The 18,612-nt window shown below is 38.2% G+C and overlaps 1 protein-coding gene across 1 annotated transcript in view; it reads left to right on the plus strand.

The window, feature by feature from the left end:
- The window catches only part of LOC138201444 (inactive dipeptidyl peptidase 10-like), a 103,490-nt gene that overhangs the window by 57,843 nt on the left and 27,035 nt on the right, over positions 1–18,612 (plus strand). The window contains exons 2-5 of the mRNA XM_069154956.1: positions 6,855–6,966; positions 7,228–7,323; positions 12,140–12,234; positions 12,493–12,567. Of these exons, the coding sequence (XP_069011057.1) occupies positions 6,855–6,966; positions 7,228–7,323; positions 12,140–12,234; positions 12,493–12,567 (378 nt within the window). The remainder of the gene's footprint in view (positions 1–6,854; positions 6,967–7,227; positions 7,324–12,139; positions 12,235–12,492; positions 12,568–18,612) is intronic.

The raw sequence follows: 18,612 nt of genomic DNA on the forward strand, positions 1-18,612 counted from the left end.
AACCAAGGTATTAGTGTGATTCATTTTCTATCACAAACTCAACTAAAAGTTTCTCCTGTGATCCTTTTTAAGATCCAGAACAACACAGTCTCTCCCCAATATTCCAAGTCACCTCTCTTGATCAACATGCGCACCTGAGTTGTGACCGCTGGTCACAAAAAGCAAAGAGCGTACATCAAGTTATGTGCCAAATTTTTGAGCAACAGAAAGAATACGCAAGGGAGCCAAATCCAGTGATGGGAGCAATGATTGAAGCTCCCTCAAAAGGTCCCAGTAGAACTCTGTGACAGTCTGACAACATGTTAACAAAGCTAACAAACAGCTACTTTCCCTAAAAACAGCTAAACTCAAGTTACCAAGCAGATAATAAGGCGAACAACCCTCAGAAGGTCCTAGTAGAGCTCGGTGTTGACAGTCTGACTCTGGAGGACGAAGTCACGGTGCAACAACCTGCAAATATAAAAGCGAACCCACTGGTTGCTCCTGACCTGATGCGCCGTCTTCGGTCTTGGTTGTTAATCAAGCGACTTGACTTCGAATACGTACGCATGAAGGCCCCTCTACTCCATGTGCATCACCATGCTGCGCTCAGTTCGTGCAGGACTGGGGCAGTCTCTAAACTTTTTATATTTCCCCTCGTACAAACAGATGATAAATGAGGTCCCTGGTTTCCAATGCTGCAGTTCTTGACCCGAAGAGCATACAGGAAATCACGGTGTGATAAACACAAAGTACTTTAAGTTTCTGGTGGGATTCTTTCGCAGACTTACACAAAGGTAACTTCTATTTATTCAGTTTGTCTCCCAGTTGGTTTGGTTTCTCTCTCGTTATGTTCTGTGTTTATCCAGAATATCACCTGTGTATGTTTACTCTGAACTGTATTTGTGTTTGACAGTCAGGATACTATAGTCTGGTTTTGCCCTTAAATAATCCAGAAGCGCCCAGTGGGGAGAAAAGGCTTCATTTCAGATGAAGATCATGACACAGATCACCTGCTCTGTAACACACAGCTCAGCTTTCCCACCTATGGTTTCGTTTTCTGCGCACTTCAATTTCTTCAGCTGCGTATCTCCAAAACACCACCTGGCACAAAGCTACAGATAGCGAAGCACATTTCACTTGAAGTAAAATCACATGGTGCTGTCACAAAGAAAAAAAAAAGAAAGTGAAATAGTATGTGCTCTTCAGTTTGTCAGACAGGAAATGCTTTGCCTCTCCTGACAGGTTAGCAGGTGAGATGCAATACTGTAGTGTCTGTTTGGATTGCTTTGTCACCAGGGGGGCCCTCCAGCATGGTGCTGACACACAGAAAGAATAAGTGTTGGTAACTTAAAGACCAGCAGGAGCTTTCTCCAGTGAGAAAGGCAAAATGGTTTGGCAGGAATGAACGAGGTAAGAAAGTGAAGCTTGTGCATAAGAGATTTGACGTATACATCAATCTCTCCTTTTCAGCTTGAAATATTGAGGCATGTATTGATAATGCTTTTCTATTATATATTCCTCACACCAGCAATACAATCATCACTGTATACAATTTGTATTATGGCTGGTAGCTTTTGTTTTGTTTGTGCGTCTCTTTTGTATTGTGATTGTTGATGACCAGCTGAGACTCAACTCAACTATTTAATGCCAAGTCTGCACACCAGATCAATGAAATGCTGCGTTCAAATGGAACTCATGAGATCGTGGTTACAACATGGGAAGTCGTGTGCAGCGAATGGTTCAAGTGGTTAAGTCGTAAAAATGCTGTTGCCAGGCAACGGTAACTTGGATGGCGTCTAGAAGCAAGCTAACAGGTGGGTAACGTAATGCAGGAAATGCAAAGGCAAGGAGGGAAAAGATTTGGCTATTGGAAAGATCAACATTTTTCTGACGTATACTATTATCTAAGTTGTGAGGACAAACTCTACATGATTAAATCAAGGAGTATTTAAATGGTTATGTTAGTAGTAATTTGGGTGAACTAACCCTTTAGATGTCACAGGAGAACAAATGCCGTAAACAAAATTCAATTCTGTGAAGCCTGAAGTCGCACAACATAGTAATATTTTTATTAATGAAGTAAAGAACAGCCCAAATCAGCATGTTTTTTTTTGTCTCATTGTTTTACGTCTTTAACTGTTTTTGTTCAGTAACACGATGACATTATTTTAATGTTGTCTAATACATCTTTTAATTAGCGATCACAACAGTAGCCACTGTGGAAAATGATATAAGCAGGCTGGATGCATCAGTTGTTGCTGAAATTTCCACTGAGATAAGTGACCAAAAAAATAAATGATATAATTAATTATAGTATATCTAGTAAAGACGACTTTTTCCAAAAAATACAAGCAACTAATGAAGCAGAGGAAATGAGCTCTAAATGTTTGAAAACATTAACAGGTAAAGCAAATTTATGTCATCTACGCAGAGTGGTGAAAAGGGTGAATCAAATCAAACTGGATTCATCTGAACTAATACGTTTTGTCTTTGTGAATTGGTTTAATGATTTTTTTTTAAATTACTAAATAGTATTTTAACCAACATTTTTACAGCGGTGGATGATAAGAAATGAACACTTTGAGGAACATAATGGTCTCTGTGTATCACTGGAATTCAGAATAATGATCTGATGGAGAAATTTCAAAGGCATATAATGTTCCCTGACTGTAATGAGGTTAGCTTCAGTTAATGATGCCAAAAAAAAGCAGAGAAAACACCAACAGTACTAACAGCATGATGTTGAATCTAGACTGGAGGAGAAGTCTTTACTGAGGAAAATTACTTTTCTCTTGTGACTGAGTCAGAATTTTAATAATCCGACACCACAGGTACTAGCTGTGAGGCTAAAGTTGAGGAGTAGCGCTGGAAGGGGTGGGGAGCTGGCATGGCTCCAGGATATTTATCTTGGAATCATACTCCCAATTAAAAGGCTTAGAAAGCAAATAGATCCATAAATAGACAGACGGGTTTTTCAGTAGCTTGCAGCTCTGTAGAGGAGACAGATTTATTTATAACACCACTCTGTCACTGCAAATGAAATAAGGCTGCATAATTGATGTCAGGAAGATAAATAGTTTGAGACATGTCCAAAAATGGGTCTGGTCTTCAGAGGATTGTTCTGTTCCCCTTTTACGGAGCTTTTCGTCAAATACAGCACAGTGAGAACAACCACAACTTATCCTGGAAATCAATAAATTAAACCAAGAACAGTCAACTCTGTGAAAGACAAGAGGAACAAAATAAAGGAATGTAAACAGCACCAGGTAACAGCTTGACAACATCTTATCTTTCAATAATAGTATGTTGTGAGACAGAGTGTAACCAAACCGTAGACTGTGTATAAAAAGTGGACATTGGTTCCAGGTCTGAAAAATTAGGCCAAAGGGGAAGTGCATTAAGCTGCAATACCACCGAGTGCCACTAGAGGTTGGCTACAGAAACCCTCCATAGACTCCCATTCAACTTCAATAAAATTGTTCCACGAGTTATTTTGGTTTTGCTAGCTAAAGTCACTCCTTCTTATTAGTTTTCTGGAGGTCAATCTGAAAATAATCCAGTCATTAATTAGAAAATACATTTCAAAAAGCCATGTGTTTGAGGGCGTGTCTGTTTGATTGACAGGCCTGTGGTGCAGTCAGGTTACGGCTACTGGTAGCCAACTATCCAATCAGATCGAGTCAGATCCACCGCCTGCTCCTCCCCCAACTTGTCCAAATATGGTCACAACTAGAAAGATGGCGACGGCCAAAATCCAAACTCGAGGCTTCATAACAGCCGTTCACAAACCAACAGGTGACGTCACTGCTGGCTGCCGCTTGAACCAAACCAAAAATATGCCTCGTATATTAGAGTCCTTAAAACAGTCTGTTTGCCTTGATGAGAGCTTTGCACACTAATGTCAACATCTTAAACACCTAAAATAATTTTTAAACAACAACCATGCCTCATCCAAAGTTTACCAAGGGAGTTTTTTTTTGCCTTCTTAGTGTTTGGGGTCACCAATTGTGTCAAGGTAGTGTTAATAGACCACAAACAGTCCTATTCAAACACTGTAGTAATACATAAGTCCACTGAAGTTATAAGCACCAGAAATTGCCAGTTAACACACATTTTAGAGCCCACATTAATGCTCTAAAAGCAGTTACATCTCAACTGTTGAGAGGAGACTGTGTGAATCAGACCTTTATGGTAGAAGTGCTACAAAGAAACCACAAAGAGGAAGGAGAGATCTTACCTCTATAAGGCACTGCAACCCTGTTTTATCATCCAACACTCAAAGAACTCTGTCTCTTAACACACATATCGTGTGTATTATCACAGCCACTTAATATGTCAAATTTGAAAATCGATCTTCACCTTTCTATCCTGAATTTGTCATTTTTGAGCAGGGAAACAGAAGATTTGTGCTCTGATCCTTCAGTCTATCTTTGTAGTTGCCAATTGAATGACCAAAAACTTCCTGCTTCTAAATTCAGACAAAACGGAAGTTATTGTACTTGGTCCGAAACACCTCCGAAACTCTTTCTGTAATCACTTAGTTTCTCTAGATGACGTTGTCTTGGCCTCCAGCAAATCTGTGAGGAACCTTTGACCATCTTTGATGAGGACTTGTCCTTTAGCCACCATATAAAGCAAATCTCCAGGACCACCTTCTTTCATCTACGTAATATTAATAAAATCAGGAAAATCCTTCCTCAGCGTGACGCAGAAAAACTCATTCATGCGTTTGTTACTTCTAGACTAGATTATTGTAATTCCTTGTTGTTAGGGTGTCCAAATTACTCATTAAAAACCCTGCAGCTGATCCAAAAAGTACTGACGGGATTTAGCAAGAGAGATCATATTTCTCCAGTTTTAGCTTCTCTTCACTGGCTTCCTGTTAAATCAAGAATAGAATTTTAAATTCTCTTGATGACTTACAAAGCCCTACATGACCAGGCTCCATCATATCTTAGAGATCTTATAGAACCATATAATCCTAGCAGAGCACTTTGCTCTCAGTACGCTGGTCTACTTGTGGTTCCTAGAGTTTCCAGAAGTAGAATGGGAGGCAGAGCCTTCAGTTTTCAGGCTCCTCTCCTGTGGAACCAGCTCCCAGTTTGTGTTTGAGGGGCAGAAACCCTCTCTAGCTTTAAGATTAGACTCAAAACGTTCCTTTTTGATAAAGCCTATAGTTAGAGCTGGCTCGGGTAGACCTGAACCAACCCTTAGTTATGCTGTTATAGACCGACGCTGCTGGGCGACCTCGTTACATGCTGAGTTTCTTTTCTTTGTGGGAATTCTTGAATTCTTGGGTTTCTCTATAATATTGTAAAGTCTTGCTGTAAGGACTTTAATGTGTTAAGTGCCATGAAATAACCTATGTTGTGTTTTGGCGCTATATAAATAAAATTGAATTGAATTGAATTGAATTAACTCAATGTTCACAAGGTGTTGAATAGCACTGAGAGCCTTTTACTTTCTTTTATCTAACATTGTACCTGAAGCACTTTGCTTATCTTCTAGCATGTTCAATGAAACTACACGGAGTGCTTCAACAGTAATGAGAAAAATATTTACTCGACCTTCAAGTGTTAAACCGACTGACATCGAGTCATTTCAAAACAGAAAGTGGCAGATTCAAAGAGAGCTAAAGTTTATTACCTCTGAGAAGGAGGTTATGTTTTTGGTTTGTTTGTTTGTTTTTCAGTGAAATTACAGAAAAATTAACAGCCAGATTTTAGTGAAACTTGGTGGAAGGGGGCAACGTGGGTCAAGGAGGAAGCGCTTACATTTTGGAGTGAATCTGGATTACAGGGAAGACCCATGAATCATGATTTACTTTCATTAAGATTGTGAGAAAGGACACTTGGCCTACTGAATGCAATAATCTAAAATCCAGTAGTACGTTTCAAAAATGACAAAACAGCCGATTCTACGATGACACCGGGTCAAAATTCACATCCACAGGTACCAGTGATCCTGTGGGGTACAACAGTACCTGCTCCAACCGAACACTGCACGCAGACTTTATGGACCACCACAGGAGTGTTTGGAAAGAAATGAAGCCCTGAACTTATCTGCTGGGACTGGTCCGCCCACTGCATGCTCTCATGTGCACCCTAAAGAACAGGCATGCAGACAGGGCTGGTGAAACCTTAATGGACTTTTTGATGACCACCAAGATTTGTGCCGGCATTTCTGATGGCTAACACCACTGTGGAGCACTCAGGGACAGTGTTTTTTTTTTACAGGGTGGAACCAGATCCCGTAATGGCACAATTGTATATCAAGACATATACAGTGGTTGTGATTGCAGATTTAATAGTGATCGTAGATTTAATAGAAAAGGGGAGTATTGCCTCTCTACAAGTGTCCTACAAGTGAATCAATTGTGCCAAAATTCTACTTCGTGTTACACAGTATGATTCTTTCAATTATCTCTAATTTGTATTTTTTTATGTCTTAATGTATGGTTACTTTACATATCGTATTAAATTGTGTCATCTACTTTAATGTTCAGCTACATTTCTTTTTCATAGAGTTTTTTCTTTTGCATTGAGTGGCAGAACTGTGTGTTTAGGCACGCTCAGGACAAGCACTGTTTTGCTTAAGCAACCTAAACTCTTCATGCTGACAGAGCAATCGTCCATAGTTTGTACTCCACGGGGGACATAGTGGCCTCCTCGTGCCCTCGGATTTATGCACAGGCTCAGTCATCCACTGCGGAGCCTCTTAAAGCACGAGTGGCTAAAATATTCAGCATGCTGCAGCCGGGAAAGCCTTGATACTTTTTTTTATGTTTTCTTAAATTTGCCTATGTTGTTACTTTGTTGTACTATATACACTATTAATTTCTGTGTCTATGATTTTTTTCTCCTGTTTTGTAGGACTTAGGACCGATTGGACCCGACAGAAACTGGAAAGGCATTGGCATCTCTCTGCTGGTTATTCTGCTGGTGCTCTCGCTCATTGGGACGTCCATTGTTCTGCTATCAAAAGGTGAGACTCCTCCCACATCACTGGTAATGAAATCACATTTAGGTTTTAGGAAATGATGCAATAATTATGTTTAGGCTATAAACCCAGGATGGTTTTACAGTCATTTATGAAAAATGCCATCTAAGCATGTTCAGTCGAAGTACTGCTGCTTTCATTATGTACATTGTCTAACCTTATCCTCTTTGTGGTTGTACGTATATGTGCAGAAATGCAATTGAAGGTTTGGTTTTGTTTATTAAATGTATGTTTGTCTTTCTGTAGATGATGGTGGTAAAACCTTCGGTTCACAGTTGACATTGGATGACCTCTTTCAAAGAAACTTCCAAATACACGACCCTGAGGCAAAGTGGATCAATGGTAAGTAGGTCTAAAGACCAGTATTACAATCAGAAACAGGTTCAACGCTGCACATAACTGAAATTATAATGTATGAAAAGTTAATTAAATCCTACATGAAGTGGAGTTTATTGGCTGATTTTGCAGAAATTCTAAATTACATAAATCCGATTTTTAAAATATATTTTCCGACAGTATCCATGCTTCACAACTGCAGTGAGGTTAGGAAAAAGCTGGTCATGGCAAAAAAAAAGAAAAAAAAAAAAAAAAGGTTAAAGGTAAAAAGGTGTCAGTATGGTTGTTATCATTGACAGGCATGGTTGGGTCTAGCCAAATGCAACACTCAAGGATGAAAAAGCTTTTAATTGCTTTTCTTAACTAGGAAATGTTATGTTGAAATGGACTACAATAAACTTTGAAACTTTTTTGGATGTCTTCAAAGAATTCTACAATTAAAAGTTTTTCTTTTTCATTCTCTTTGCTTTCTCTTTTGTCCTTGTCGAGGTATGAGACAACCAAATAAGTTTCCTACTTATCAAGTATGCAGAAAAAAAAGCCTGAAACAGCAGACTCTAAAAAACAGAAAAAGTAGCACTTTTCATAATGGAATGGGTCTCTTCTTTTGGTGAATGGTTGAAGTGTAGCTGTTAGTGTTGTTGCTTTCAAGCCGTCTAAGAATTCTTTAATCCGACAGGACTGTTGTGATTGGCTCTTCTGTCATGCTCACTCTTTCACTGCTGAAAGTTCAACCTTGCAAATTTACCTTCTCCTCACAAATGTTCCTCACAGTGTAAAGCATTATGTTGATTCATGGTGACCGTCTTCAAGGAAAAAAACATTTTACATAATGACTAGGATTAAATTCTAGATAGACAGAGTGTGCTGAAAATCCTACAGACATCCTTTGAAACTTAAAGTTGTAGAATTTGTTGTGTGGTTTCACGCATATCTTCAAATAAAATTAGACCCAGAAGAAATAATTTTGACCATTTGCTCAATTTTGTGGCAAAACTTTGCGCATTTGAGAGCAATTTAGACACCTGACTTGAAATGTATTTGAACACCTGCTTCAGCAAAACAAGAAAACAAGACAACACAGCTGCACCACTTAAAAAGTTGAAATAAAATCCGGTGTCCCAACCCCAAAAGTATCTTGTTACTACCGGTGACACATCAGGGCGTGTAACGACAATATATGATGAAAAAAAGAGGCAAAAACAGCTGAAAATGGTAGCATAAAATATGAAATGGAACATACAATACAGTTTCAATTTGAAAAACTTTGCCAGTGACAGACAGAGAGGTTGTGTTCTCAGTTTCCTCACTGGGGTTTTGAAACATAATTAATACTTGGCCTGGAGCTCTTTGTGGCTCGACTCACTCATTACCAGGTCTGTTTCAATCACAAAGGTGCAATAAGACAAACTTTTATTGCTCCAAAGCACCAAATGATCATATTGTATCTGCAGGGTGCTGACAGGACTGCTGTTCAGGACCAGTGACTTTGCATTACGTGTCCAGGTTTTTAAATTTTTTGCGGGGCTCCAAATGTAACAGTACCCACAGTTTTTAGGACACGGCACCAAACTGACTGATACCTTTCCAAAGTTTCTCTATGGAAGACAGTGAGGGGTAGTTGCAAATCTAATACCAGCAACAGCTACAAGCCTCTCAAGTCCGTGCAGGATGGGGTGAAAGGAACTCACAGTAATTAGACAGTGTTTTAGTCCTTTTAGTATTGTTGTTCTGGATTTCTGGGCAGCAGACTTGGCAGATATCAACCTTTATATCTCAGCACCAGCAGGAGAGTCCAATATTTTGAAGTGGTGGAGACCAAAAATGGGGCAAAAGGTGAATAAATTGATGCATTTATCAGATGGAAAAAAAACATGATGCTGACATGTTAACTATAGCAACATAATAATGTGATGTGTTATTGTGTAAATTACCTTGTTTGCTGTCCTTAGGAGGTATTAAAACAAAAATGTAGCTATAAACAAATTGCTCTTAAGTTCTTAAATTGACAGGTCTTACACAGCAATTACACAGCTGACAACATCTCAATCTAAAAAAGATAAGTGGCAGACCATACATCAAGTACTGCATCTCCATAGATGTTGACGCATTTTTAAAATTAGTCAATAAACTAAGCAGACTTTCAGTTTGAGTACGAGTAAAGAGGAGTAAAGAAAATGATTGAGCAACTAATTTCATTGAGTTACCGAATCTCTCTAGTCACATTTCCTGCTTCCAGCTTCTCAAATACGATGATTTGGTAGGTAGGTAGTTACTTTATTAATCCCCAAGGGGACATTTTTTTACTTTTTGGTGCTTGCAAACTGAACAGTAGTGGTTCTTCGACAAACCAAGAAATCTAGACTGCTGGTCACAAAAATAGGTGTATCACAGGTGCTGATGTTGATCAAGCTACATAACTTGTGGAAGACTTTGGAAGTTGTAGCTTGCGATGTCCGATCATGACACGACCACAACGACAAATTTGGCAATTATCTGCACAATGCGATATTTAGTTCAGGAGCTGGAGAGGAGTAATTTATCAGTTGGGAAACAATGTCAACAGAGTGGATTTCCTTTAATTCTTGCCTTCACCAAACAGTGGCGATTCTTTGGGAAGTTGAGACACTTTTAATCAGAGCTGAGATTACATGTCAGCGTTATCCTCGGAGCCTTTTCTGATGGAGCTGTTCTCAACTCGGGAGGACAGTCACCCCGTTTTCCAATTACTTCTGTCATAAAAGGTTATATACAACTAATGATTTGATAAAGCATATAAAATATGTAGAAAAATAGCTTTTGGTGCATTTGACTGTGGGTAAGAAATGACAAGAGCCCTTCGGAGGATTTCCTTGTCTGTTGAACATGAGCAATCCATCTGTCTTTCATATTTACTTCCCTGTCATTATACTCTGAAGTGTTTGGAGTGTTTGCGAGTCCACAGCTCTGTTGGCTGAGATTGATGCCTCCGAGCTTATTCATTGACATTTACATGAGATGGGGACCTTGAAATGATTCAGACCTGTCAAATGCATTAATAGAATTTAGGCCTCCGTGGACTGTTCAGGCTGTTTGGGATTAGAAGAGAATTACTTGCAGGAACTCCTGTTATTTTTTTCTACCCTTGAAAACTGAAGAATATTCTCAGAGGTTTTTTTTTTTTTTTTTTTTTAGGTTTGGACAGATCCCATGAAGTATAGCTGTTGTGGTTTTCTTCTCCCTGTCAAGCCTCTTGTTTCTTCAGGGGCATCACTTACACCTATCCTTCACTTGATCATTTGAATTCTTGCAGAGCATCCACTTATTTTGTGTTGGTTTTGTACTTAAGAGGGACTTATTTCACCTCTCCCAGAGAATCTTAAACCTCTACGTCCACTTTTATATACAGTATTTGGTCCATATGCATAAACTTTACAATTCAGATTCATGATTAAAGCAGATTTAGTTTTGTCTCAAATCTCCATCACTGTGGAGCTGGACCAACATTTACTGGACTTGGAACACGGACCTACAGTAGATGAGTCCAGGACATAAACATGCCACGGATCTCCACCACCCATTAGACCCCTCGATTCATCAGGTCTGATCAATTATTAGTCTCTCTAACTCATCACAGTCATCTGTAAGCCACTACTGGCTGAGAAATGTCCACCATCAGCATCCTGCCTGGCTCAGAATTTGGATGATGCCAGTTTTACCTCGGGCACTGGAAAATGTTTGAATATTTAATCCTGCTGCTGCAGTCAAGAGTTTAAGTGATAATTTTAACACCTCTTGTCACTGGACGTTTCTAATCACATCCAGTCAGACTAAAGTAACTCAACAAGCTTAAAGCTGCTTTTTAAAATCAACACGTCTATTTCAATCTGTGTAAATATTATATATACACATTCATTTAAGTTACACAAAATATCAGCTTTTAAATTGTCAGAGGCCCAGATGTTAACGTGTTGGGGGCATTTCTGAATTATACAATTTAAAAGCAAACTTTGAGGACCATATGACAAACACAGGTGGCTGAAGTTTCCATGGCAACACACACTGCTGTTTACAGCTTAAAATAAAATGAGACGACTGGAGTCAAACTGCCTGTGTAGAGACAGCTTTACTGGGACTTTAAATTTGACATTTAACACACTTTTGACAATTTGAAGTTAAATCTCTACAGCTTTTGAAAGAAAGAAAGAAAAAAAAAAAGTATAATGTAATCTCACATTTATGATATGCGAGCCCCTCCAGTGTGAACACAATAAATAATTGAAATTGAAACAATCTGCAATATTTACAGGTACTTTTACAAAATTCTTGCAATTTCTCCACATTAGGTTACTCAGCAGAAACTCACACAAAGACTTATCTAATAAAACTTGCTATAGCAACAAAAAGCAAAACAGGGAATGACAGGGTTTATAGGAAAAGTGGTTTTATGAGAATTATGCTCCCAATCATCAGTTATGAGTTTTGGTTTTGTACATGAGTTTTATACACCCAACAACTCCACAGTAGAGCATTTGAAAGGAAGGAAAAGGAAAATGACGTGAAGGAGTTGGAGTATGACACAGTTAACCCTGAGTTGTAGTTTCCCACATAAATCTTTACAAATATTTCAGTTTTTGTGTAAAAAAAAAAAAAAAGGATTAAAAAAGCATTAAAAGCCCTTATTTTTACAGTATAGATATTTCCTCCATTTCTGTGATGTGCAGAACATTTTTGTCTTAGGAACTGATCACATATGACCATTAGATTGTTGTGAAAAAAAAAATGTTTTTACATTTTTTTATACAAATAAACTATTTTAAACGTGTCTTTTCCTGTCCTATAGAGAAAGAAATCATCTTCCAGAGCTGGGATGGAGATGTTTTCAAAGTCAACACACACAGCAACGAGACAGAACTGCTGCTGAAAAACACAACATTTGTAAGCAAGCTAAATTATTTCAATAATCTGAATCATCTCAAATTCTGTGTCGATAGTAGGATGTAGACATTTTGGGGGGCTGAAACATGACTCATCATAACAACGGCCTGCTTTGCCCTCAGCAAGGCAGATACTCTGACTGTAACCTGCACTGATCTCCAGTTGTAAGAATGCTTTTGGGGTTGCATCAAGACGTAGCTGTGGTGGATCTGTAAAACATTGGTGGAAATATTCATCCACCTCTTGTTCTTCCAACAGGCAACTTTTAAGGCCTCAAAGTTCGCGGTTTCTCCAGATCTGAACTTTGTTCTTCTGGGATATGATGTAAAGCAGGTGAGAACCTTTTAATATTGTTTACATTCACTGTTGTTTTGCTCGGGCTGCTTTTACTGCAGGTTTACGGTCCATAATCTAAAATGGAGACATTACCAACACAGGAATATATTTTTGAGAGGTTTTGGACATGTGGGAGGAAATTAATATTGTGTATTTATTGGAATAAAACATGACCAGTTCTCAAAAATTCACACACACGAGGCTCCTACAACCCTGTGGTACATGAAAGTTGCCTCTATTGATATATGTTATCAATAATAAAACATGATAAGAGACTTCACACTCGAGCAGATTTGACCAAGGAATATTTCAAGTTTCAGTCTGAAGAGGGTGTTTTTAGTCTTCATAGTAACTGTATTGTATAAGAATATCACACTGTTGGAGGTCCACAAGCTGCTGTTTGAGCAGAGTGACAATGTGAAGACTTATTTTAAGAAGAACCGTGGGTTTAGAAAGGGATGAGCCAAAAGAGCTCAACACAAATACGCTTGTATAGATTTAGACTCTGATGCAGTATCACGGCACAAGCTAGCGTGACTATTCGTCCATAGAGATAGGTCATTGTAAACACTTCAGTTTCAGAACATATTTTCTGAGAAAAATTTTCAATGGACAAGCTAGATAGTAGTAATCAATACATTTTATGGAACAAAATAGGAACAAAAGCAGGAAAATAATGGTTAAAAAAAAACCAATAAAATCAATGTTTTGGAACAAACAGGGCAAAGGCCCGACCATAATGTAGTAGAAATGTTGTGGACAGACCTGGAATGAACAGTTCCATGTGAGAAAACCACTTCTCTGTACTGAGGGATGGATTCAAGTTCTTAAAGGAACTTTGATGTTAAATAGTGAAGGACAGTTTATATTTGTGAGGAAATACAGAAAATGTTTCAGGGTTCTCAAATTTTCAAGCACCACTGTGACAAAAACATTCTCCACCTGCTTTTTTAAACATGTTCAATTTGTACATAAAAAGAAAACGGGTTTTGTGCTGGGTCAAGGTGGAAAAGTTGTGCACCAATAAAATCACAATGTGACAATGGAAACAGACTTACCGAATGAATGATAAAGCACGTGACCAAAATGTCCACTGAAGCTTCCGCTCAACTGGAGACACATTAACATCAACAGATAAATTGATCACGACGTGTAGAGAAGTAAGAAGACTTAATATATGAAACAAATATACATGAAAGAGCCTGACTGGAGAAACAGCGCCACCTATTGCTTATCTTGATGACCTAACTCCTTATTGTCAAATAACAGCAATGGATGGAAACAAACATCATTTTGCTTTGTTGATTTTCTAACTATTCAATTAAAATTAGTGCCACATTTGAATGGACACCTGGATACTGATTTTATTCAGTTTTTTTTTTTTTTTTTTTGTATATTCATTAATAGTGTTTATTGTATTATTTTTTTTAAAATAACTCTAATGTTGTTTCTCATTTTTGAATTTGGGATATAAACAATCACGTTGGTAGTGGTATCCAGAATAGTGTAACCTCTTGTTATTAGTAAAGCAGCCGTTATGCTGTGATATTAACTGCAAAACCTTGAATGAATGCATTTGTTTTCTCTGATGGTACATTTTAGCATTTTACATTGTAGCCAGTGTAAAACAAAATGTATGCAATTATGACAATTATTTGCCTCAAAACAGATCCATCCAAAAGTAAACTGATGTAGTCTGCAGATTGTATTTTCATTTTTTTCAACAGTGTAATAATCAAATGCATCAACTGTTAGCAATGTAACAATGTCTGGGACTCACTTCCTTTATGGTCTGTTTTTAGTCAAGCACACATTTGATCAGGTCGGTTTGATACGCGAGATCTTTTCACATTGGGTTTACCAGCAGCTCTACCACATGAACAACCTGTCTGACAGCTGTTGTATGAACGATGTGGGTCGAAATCAAGCCGAGCAGACGTGTGATTGCTGTAAACACACCGTTTGTTGTAGAGCATAGAAACTTATTCTCCAGCATCCTTGCCTTTATTTCCCTCAATACCCTGCTGTCTTGTGTGCATGTTCAGGTAATTATAGTCAGCGCTGGCCCTAACGGTGGTAAGTCATCATTCAGACCAGTCAGCACAAAGAACCTCTTGAGCGATTCCTGTGAATGCAACAAAGCTAATTGAATGTCATATCTCATCACTTACAGACTCCACAACAAGCTAGTTTGGCTGCAGTGAGGCACCGTGCAGAGCTTTAAACTATTTTTTTTTTTTTTTTTTTAAAGGAACCATCAAACAACATTGTTGTAAAGAAAGGAAGCCAATGCTCTGTTTCCATTGGCTCTCTTTCATTTCATCAACAATCAGCTTTCCAAATTAAAACACACACACATCTGCTGTGCTTGATGCTTTCAGTGGAGGACAGCACAGCACAGCCAAAAGCAAAAGGCCAAGGGGTCGGCTTAACTGTAGCCCGCACATGTGCAAAGAATGACGCTCGAAAACTAAAGCCAGACAAGACAAAACTAAGGGTTATTGTTTTTTTTGAAGAGAAAAGCTTTTTTAATTTAAGCTCATAAAAGTGATGATCTTTGAGAAGGTCCCAGTCCTTGGAGAGCATCGAACGAGTCACAACAGAAGCATTATGATGATTTATTCTTTTTGTTTTCTTCTTTCTTGTATTTTGAATCAATTGCAAGAAGTTCTCATTTCTAAAACTGTTGATGTGGATATTAACAATCTGCATATAACTCTGAATATATTGTTCTATTAACTCGTTTTATGTACTAACAGCTACAAAGTGTAGTGTTTTTAGATACCACAAGGTGTGATAGTAAATAGATAAACAAATAAATTGCTTTGGGCATAATGAACTTCAGGTAGCTGCTTTGTTTATTTAAACAGAAGAAATCTACTGCTTTGATGACTAATGCTATTTATTTTACAATTTTTGATGGCTCTGATTAGCGGTCCATACTTTCCCCGCGTTTCAATATCGATCAGGGTTTTTTGGAGCCAGAAGTGACCATGTATGGACGAAGTGTGGAGCATTGAGTGGTGGATCTGACTGAGAACCAGAGGACTCTACGCCCGCCCACACTGTCAAATATACCGCTCTGAGGACAAATGTTTAATGAATTATGGAATTATTTTCCAATTGACCACCAGAACACTGATCAGAGGGATTGTGCAACTTTAACAAGGGCACTTATCTAAACATTTTTGCAGACCACTAACATCCCTTCTTGGCAACGATATTCCCTGATGGGAATTAGGCAGGGGGTTTAAATGTCATGTCCATGTAGGTTTAAACGAGTGTAGGTATTAAGTATAATATATATAGCAAAGAGAGATTTATCCGTCAGTGACAGGCCTAATAAGCATTGTGTGAACTCGTTTTAGCAACGGTTTGAATGTTATGGACTTTCACTGCGTATAAAAGTTCAGAATTATAACTAAGGAGTTTCAAAAAACACTTCCACGACTGTTAGTCCATTTCAATCAACGTACGCGGACAGAACGAGGATGTGAGTCATGAAATGTGATCCGTTTCGTCGCAGCAAGGTCGAGCTCAAACCTTCTTTGATCCGAGAGCCCGTACAAATACCTGTTTTGTGAAAGCCTCTTAAGAGGAAACCCAGTGGGGAACTTCTATTAACACTCAGCAGAACTAGTATAATTACACTCGAGTTGATTTACTCAATTATTTCATGGCATTCAAAGCAGAGAAAGACTCTCTATATTATTGAAATGCAAACAAGGCCTTGTATAGAAAAGATCTTGCTGGTCAACTTTCAAAGGCTTAAAACTTGTAGAGCTACCGAACTCTAAAATATCTCACTTCCAGTGCTTTTATTACTAATGATACTGAGACTACAAATGCACTGCTGTAATTACGGAATAATCACCGTTCCCACATTTTACATCGAGCCCATTTGGAACTCTTTCTGACCTTTGTATTAATCTCATCGCAGTGGAGATATGTGATCCCACCATCAAACAGAGATAAGACACTGTGGCCCCCAAGGTTTGACTCTAAAGATAGAAACCGCCTGTGCAAACACAATCCTGGAAAAGTCATTAACATTGCAGCATATAAAGGGCTCAAGTTCTTGTGAATACAAAGAAACGGCTAAAATTCCTCATGTACAGCTCTTTTCAACATTTTAAAGATGCAAGCTGATTGTGGACACATAATATTTCACAGAGCCAGAGGGGAATTCATTGTTAAACAGTTAGCACAAGGTGTTAATGAGCTGCGTGGACTTATTTCATTTTTATTTTAATTATAAGTTATTGCACATGTTGTGGCTTCATCGTCTGGCTGTCTGCATTACAACAGTGTTTTGGATAAACCTCAGTAGAGAAAAATGCAGTGAACAAGATCAATATGGGTTTAAATCCAGAATATTTGGAGCTTGAAGAGTGATGTTCACAAATAATTTTAAAGTTTGTAGTTGTAAATTAACCTTTACAAACCTAAATGTAGGTTTTCCCTCTTCAATCACACTGAGGACAATCAAAGATCGCTCCTGTAGCTGCACACGTTTTTACAAGCAGATTTCTTCTCCGTCTCAGTGAAAATCAAAAGTGCCCAAGTAAAAACAAGGAGAGTGCTAAACTCTGACTGAGCATTTTAATTCCAGGTATCGAGCTTACTTCTTATTTCAAACTGTGGGTCAAAGTTTCAAGAATGCAGCAAATATACAGCTGCATTTTTTTCCCCATTACAATGGCAAATTGTTTTTTGCGGCCATTTTGTGCTTCTGATTGGCTTCTTGTTCCAGCCATTGACCACACTGAACTAAACTGATGGAGGGAAAATGAATCAGAGACAAAGCTGAAAGAATCCAAACTGAAGGCCAAAATAGTTTCCTGAAGCATTAATAGACTAACCAGGCGAAAAAAAATTTAAAATTTGTGGTGGTAAGAGTACATGTAAATGTTTGACATGCAGGCCAATCTCCTAGAAATGTTGTTTTCATAATACTAATTGCCAACAGTATTCAATATGTTTGACAAAAATGTAAGGCTCCCTGAATGAACTTTTTTCAATCAACAAAAACGAGGAAACGGTTTAAGTAAAATGATGAACATGTCAGTAAAATATTCTCTGGCGACGTTTTATTGAAACTAAAGTAAGAAAAACCTTTTAATGGTTTTGCTTAGGCTGTTTTTGTTTTATAATTCCAACTCAGTGTTTGTGACTTAGTTTTCATTTATGGAGCACACTTTCAGTTAACTTCTGTCCAGTCACACTTAGTCTTTAGTTAAGTTTGCTTTGTTGAGTTACCGGTGCTGCAGGTGCTCCTGGAGAGGAGAAACATCTTGTCAAGTCTGAACAAAAGATGCCCTCCTAAAACTGAGCAATTAAATACAGGAAGTGGCTGTTTGGATCATACCAAATGGTCTCCACATCATGGGGGTGTTTGGCATTGTTAATTAAAAGGGTCTGCTGATTTCTTTAAAGTTTATCTGTATTTTTTTTGTTTGTTTTCTTTTGGTTATTTGCTATAATATATAAAGTGATAGATTCATTGTGATGTTTTATTGGATTTATTGCTTAGTTGGGCGTGTTTGTCCTTCTGTCTCTCCAGTTGTCAGTTTGTTCACTTTGTCCGGCTCTAAACTTATAGGCTCAGTTTAGTTGTTATATTGACTTCTTTTGGGTTCTCAGAACTTTTGTTGCTTCTGTTGTGAATTGTTTTGTCATGTTTGGGTGAATAAAAACCCTCTTCGGGAACAAAGCTGTGGTGCACAGCTGTGTGTTTATATTCAGAAGCAAACTGACAAGAACATCTCTTAAAACCAGCGCGACACCTCTGATAAAACTTTTGTGCAAAAAAATTGTATTTGAGGAAAACACTCTTGGCTACCACTATCTACATTAATCTCTTGCTACCTTAGGTAAAGATACCTGAGGAAATACAAGCTCTCCTTTGGTAGTGACTTCCAAAGGTGGGTGTAGAAGCAGGCAATCCTGTAGGTGAAGCTGCCAACACCCACTTCCATTTCTGATCATCGGCTGTAGCCTGCCAACGCTTCATGAAATTCACAACAGCGTGCAGGGCCACAA

The sequence above is a fragment of the Embiotoca jacksoni genome, unplaced genomic scaffold, assembly GCF_022577435.1.
Source record: "Embiotoca jacksoni isolate LCO1_2020_lvr unplaced genomic scaffold, fEmbJac1.0.p SCAF_2, whole genome shotgun sequence".
Classification (NCBI taxonomy): Eukaryota; Metazoa; Chordata; class Actinopteri; family Embiotocidae; genus Embiotoca; species Embiotoca jacksoni.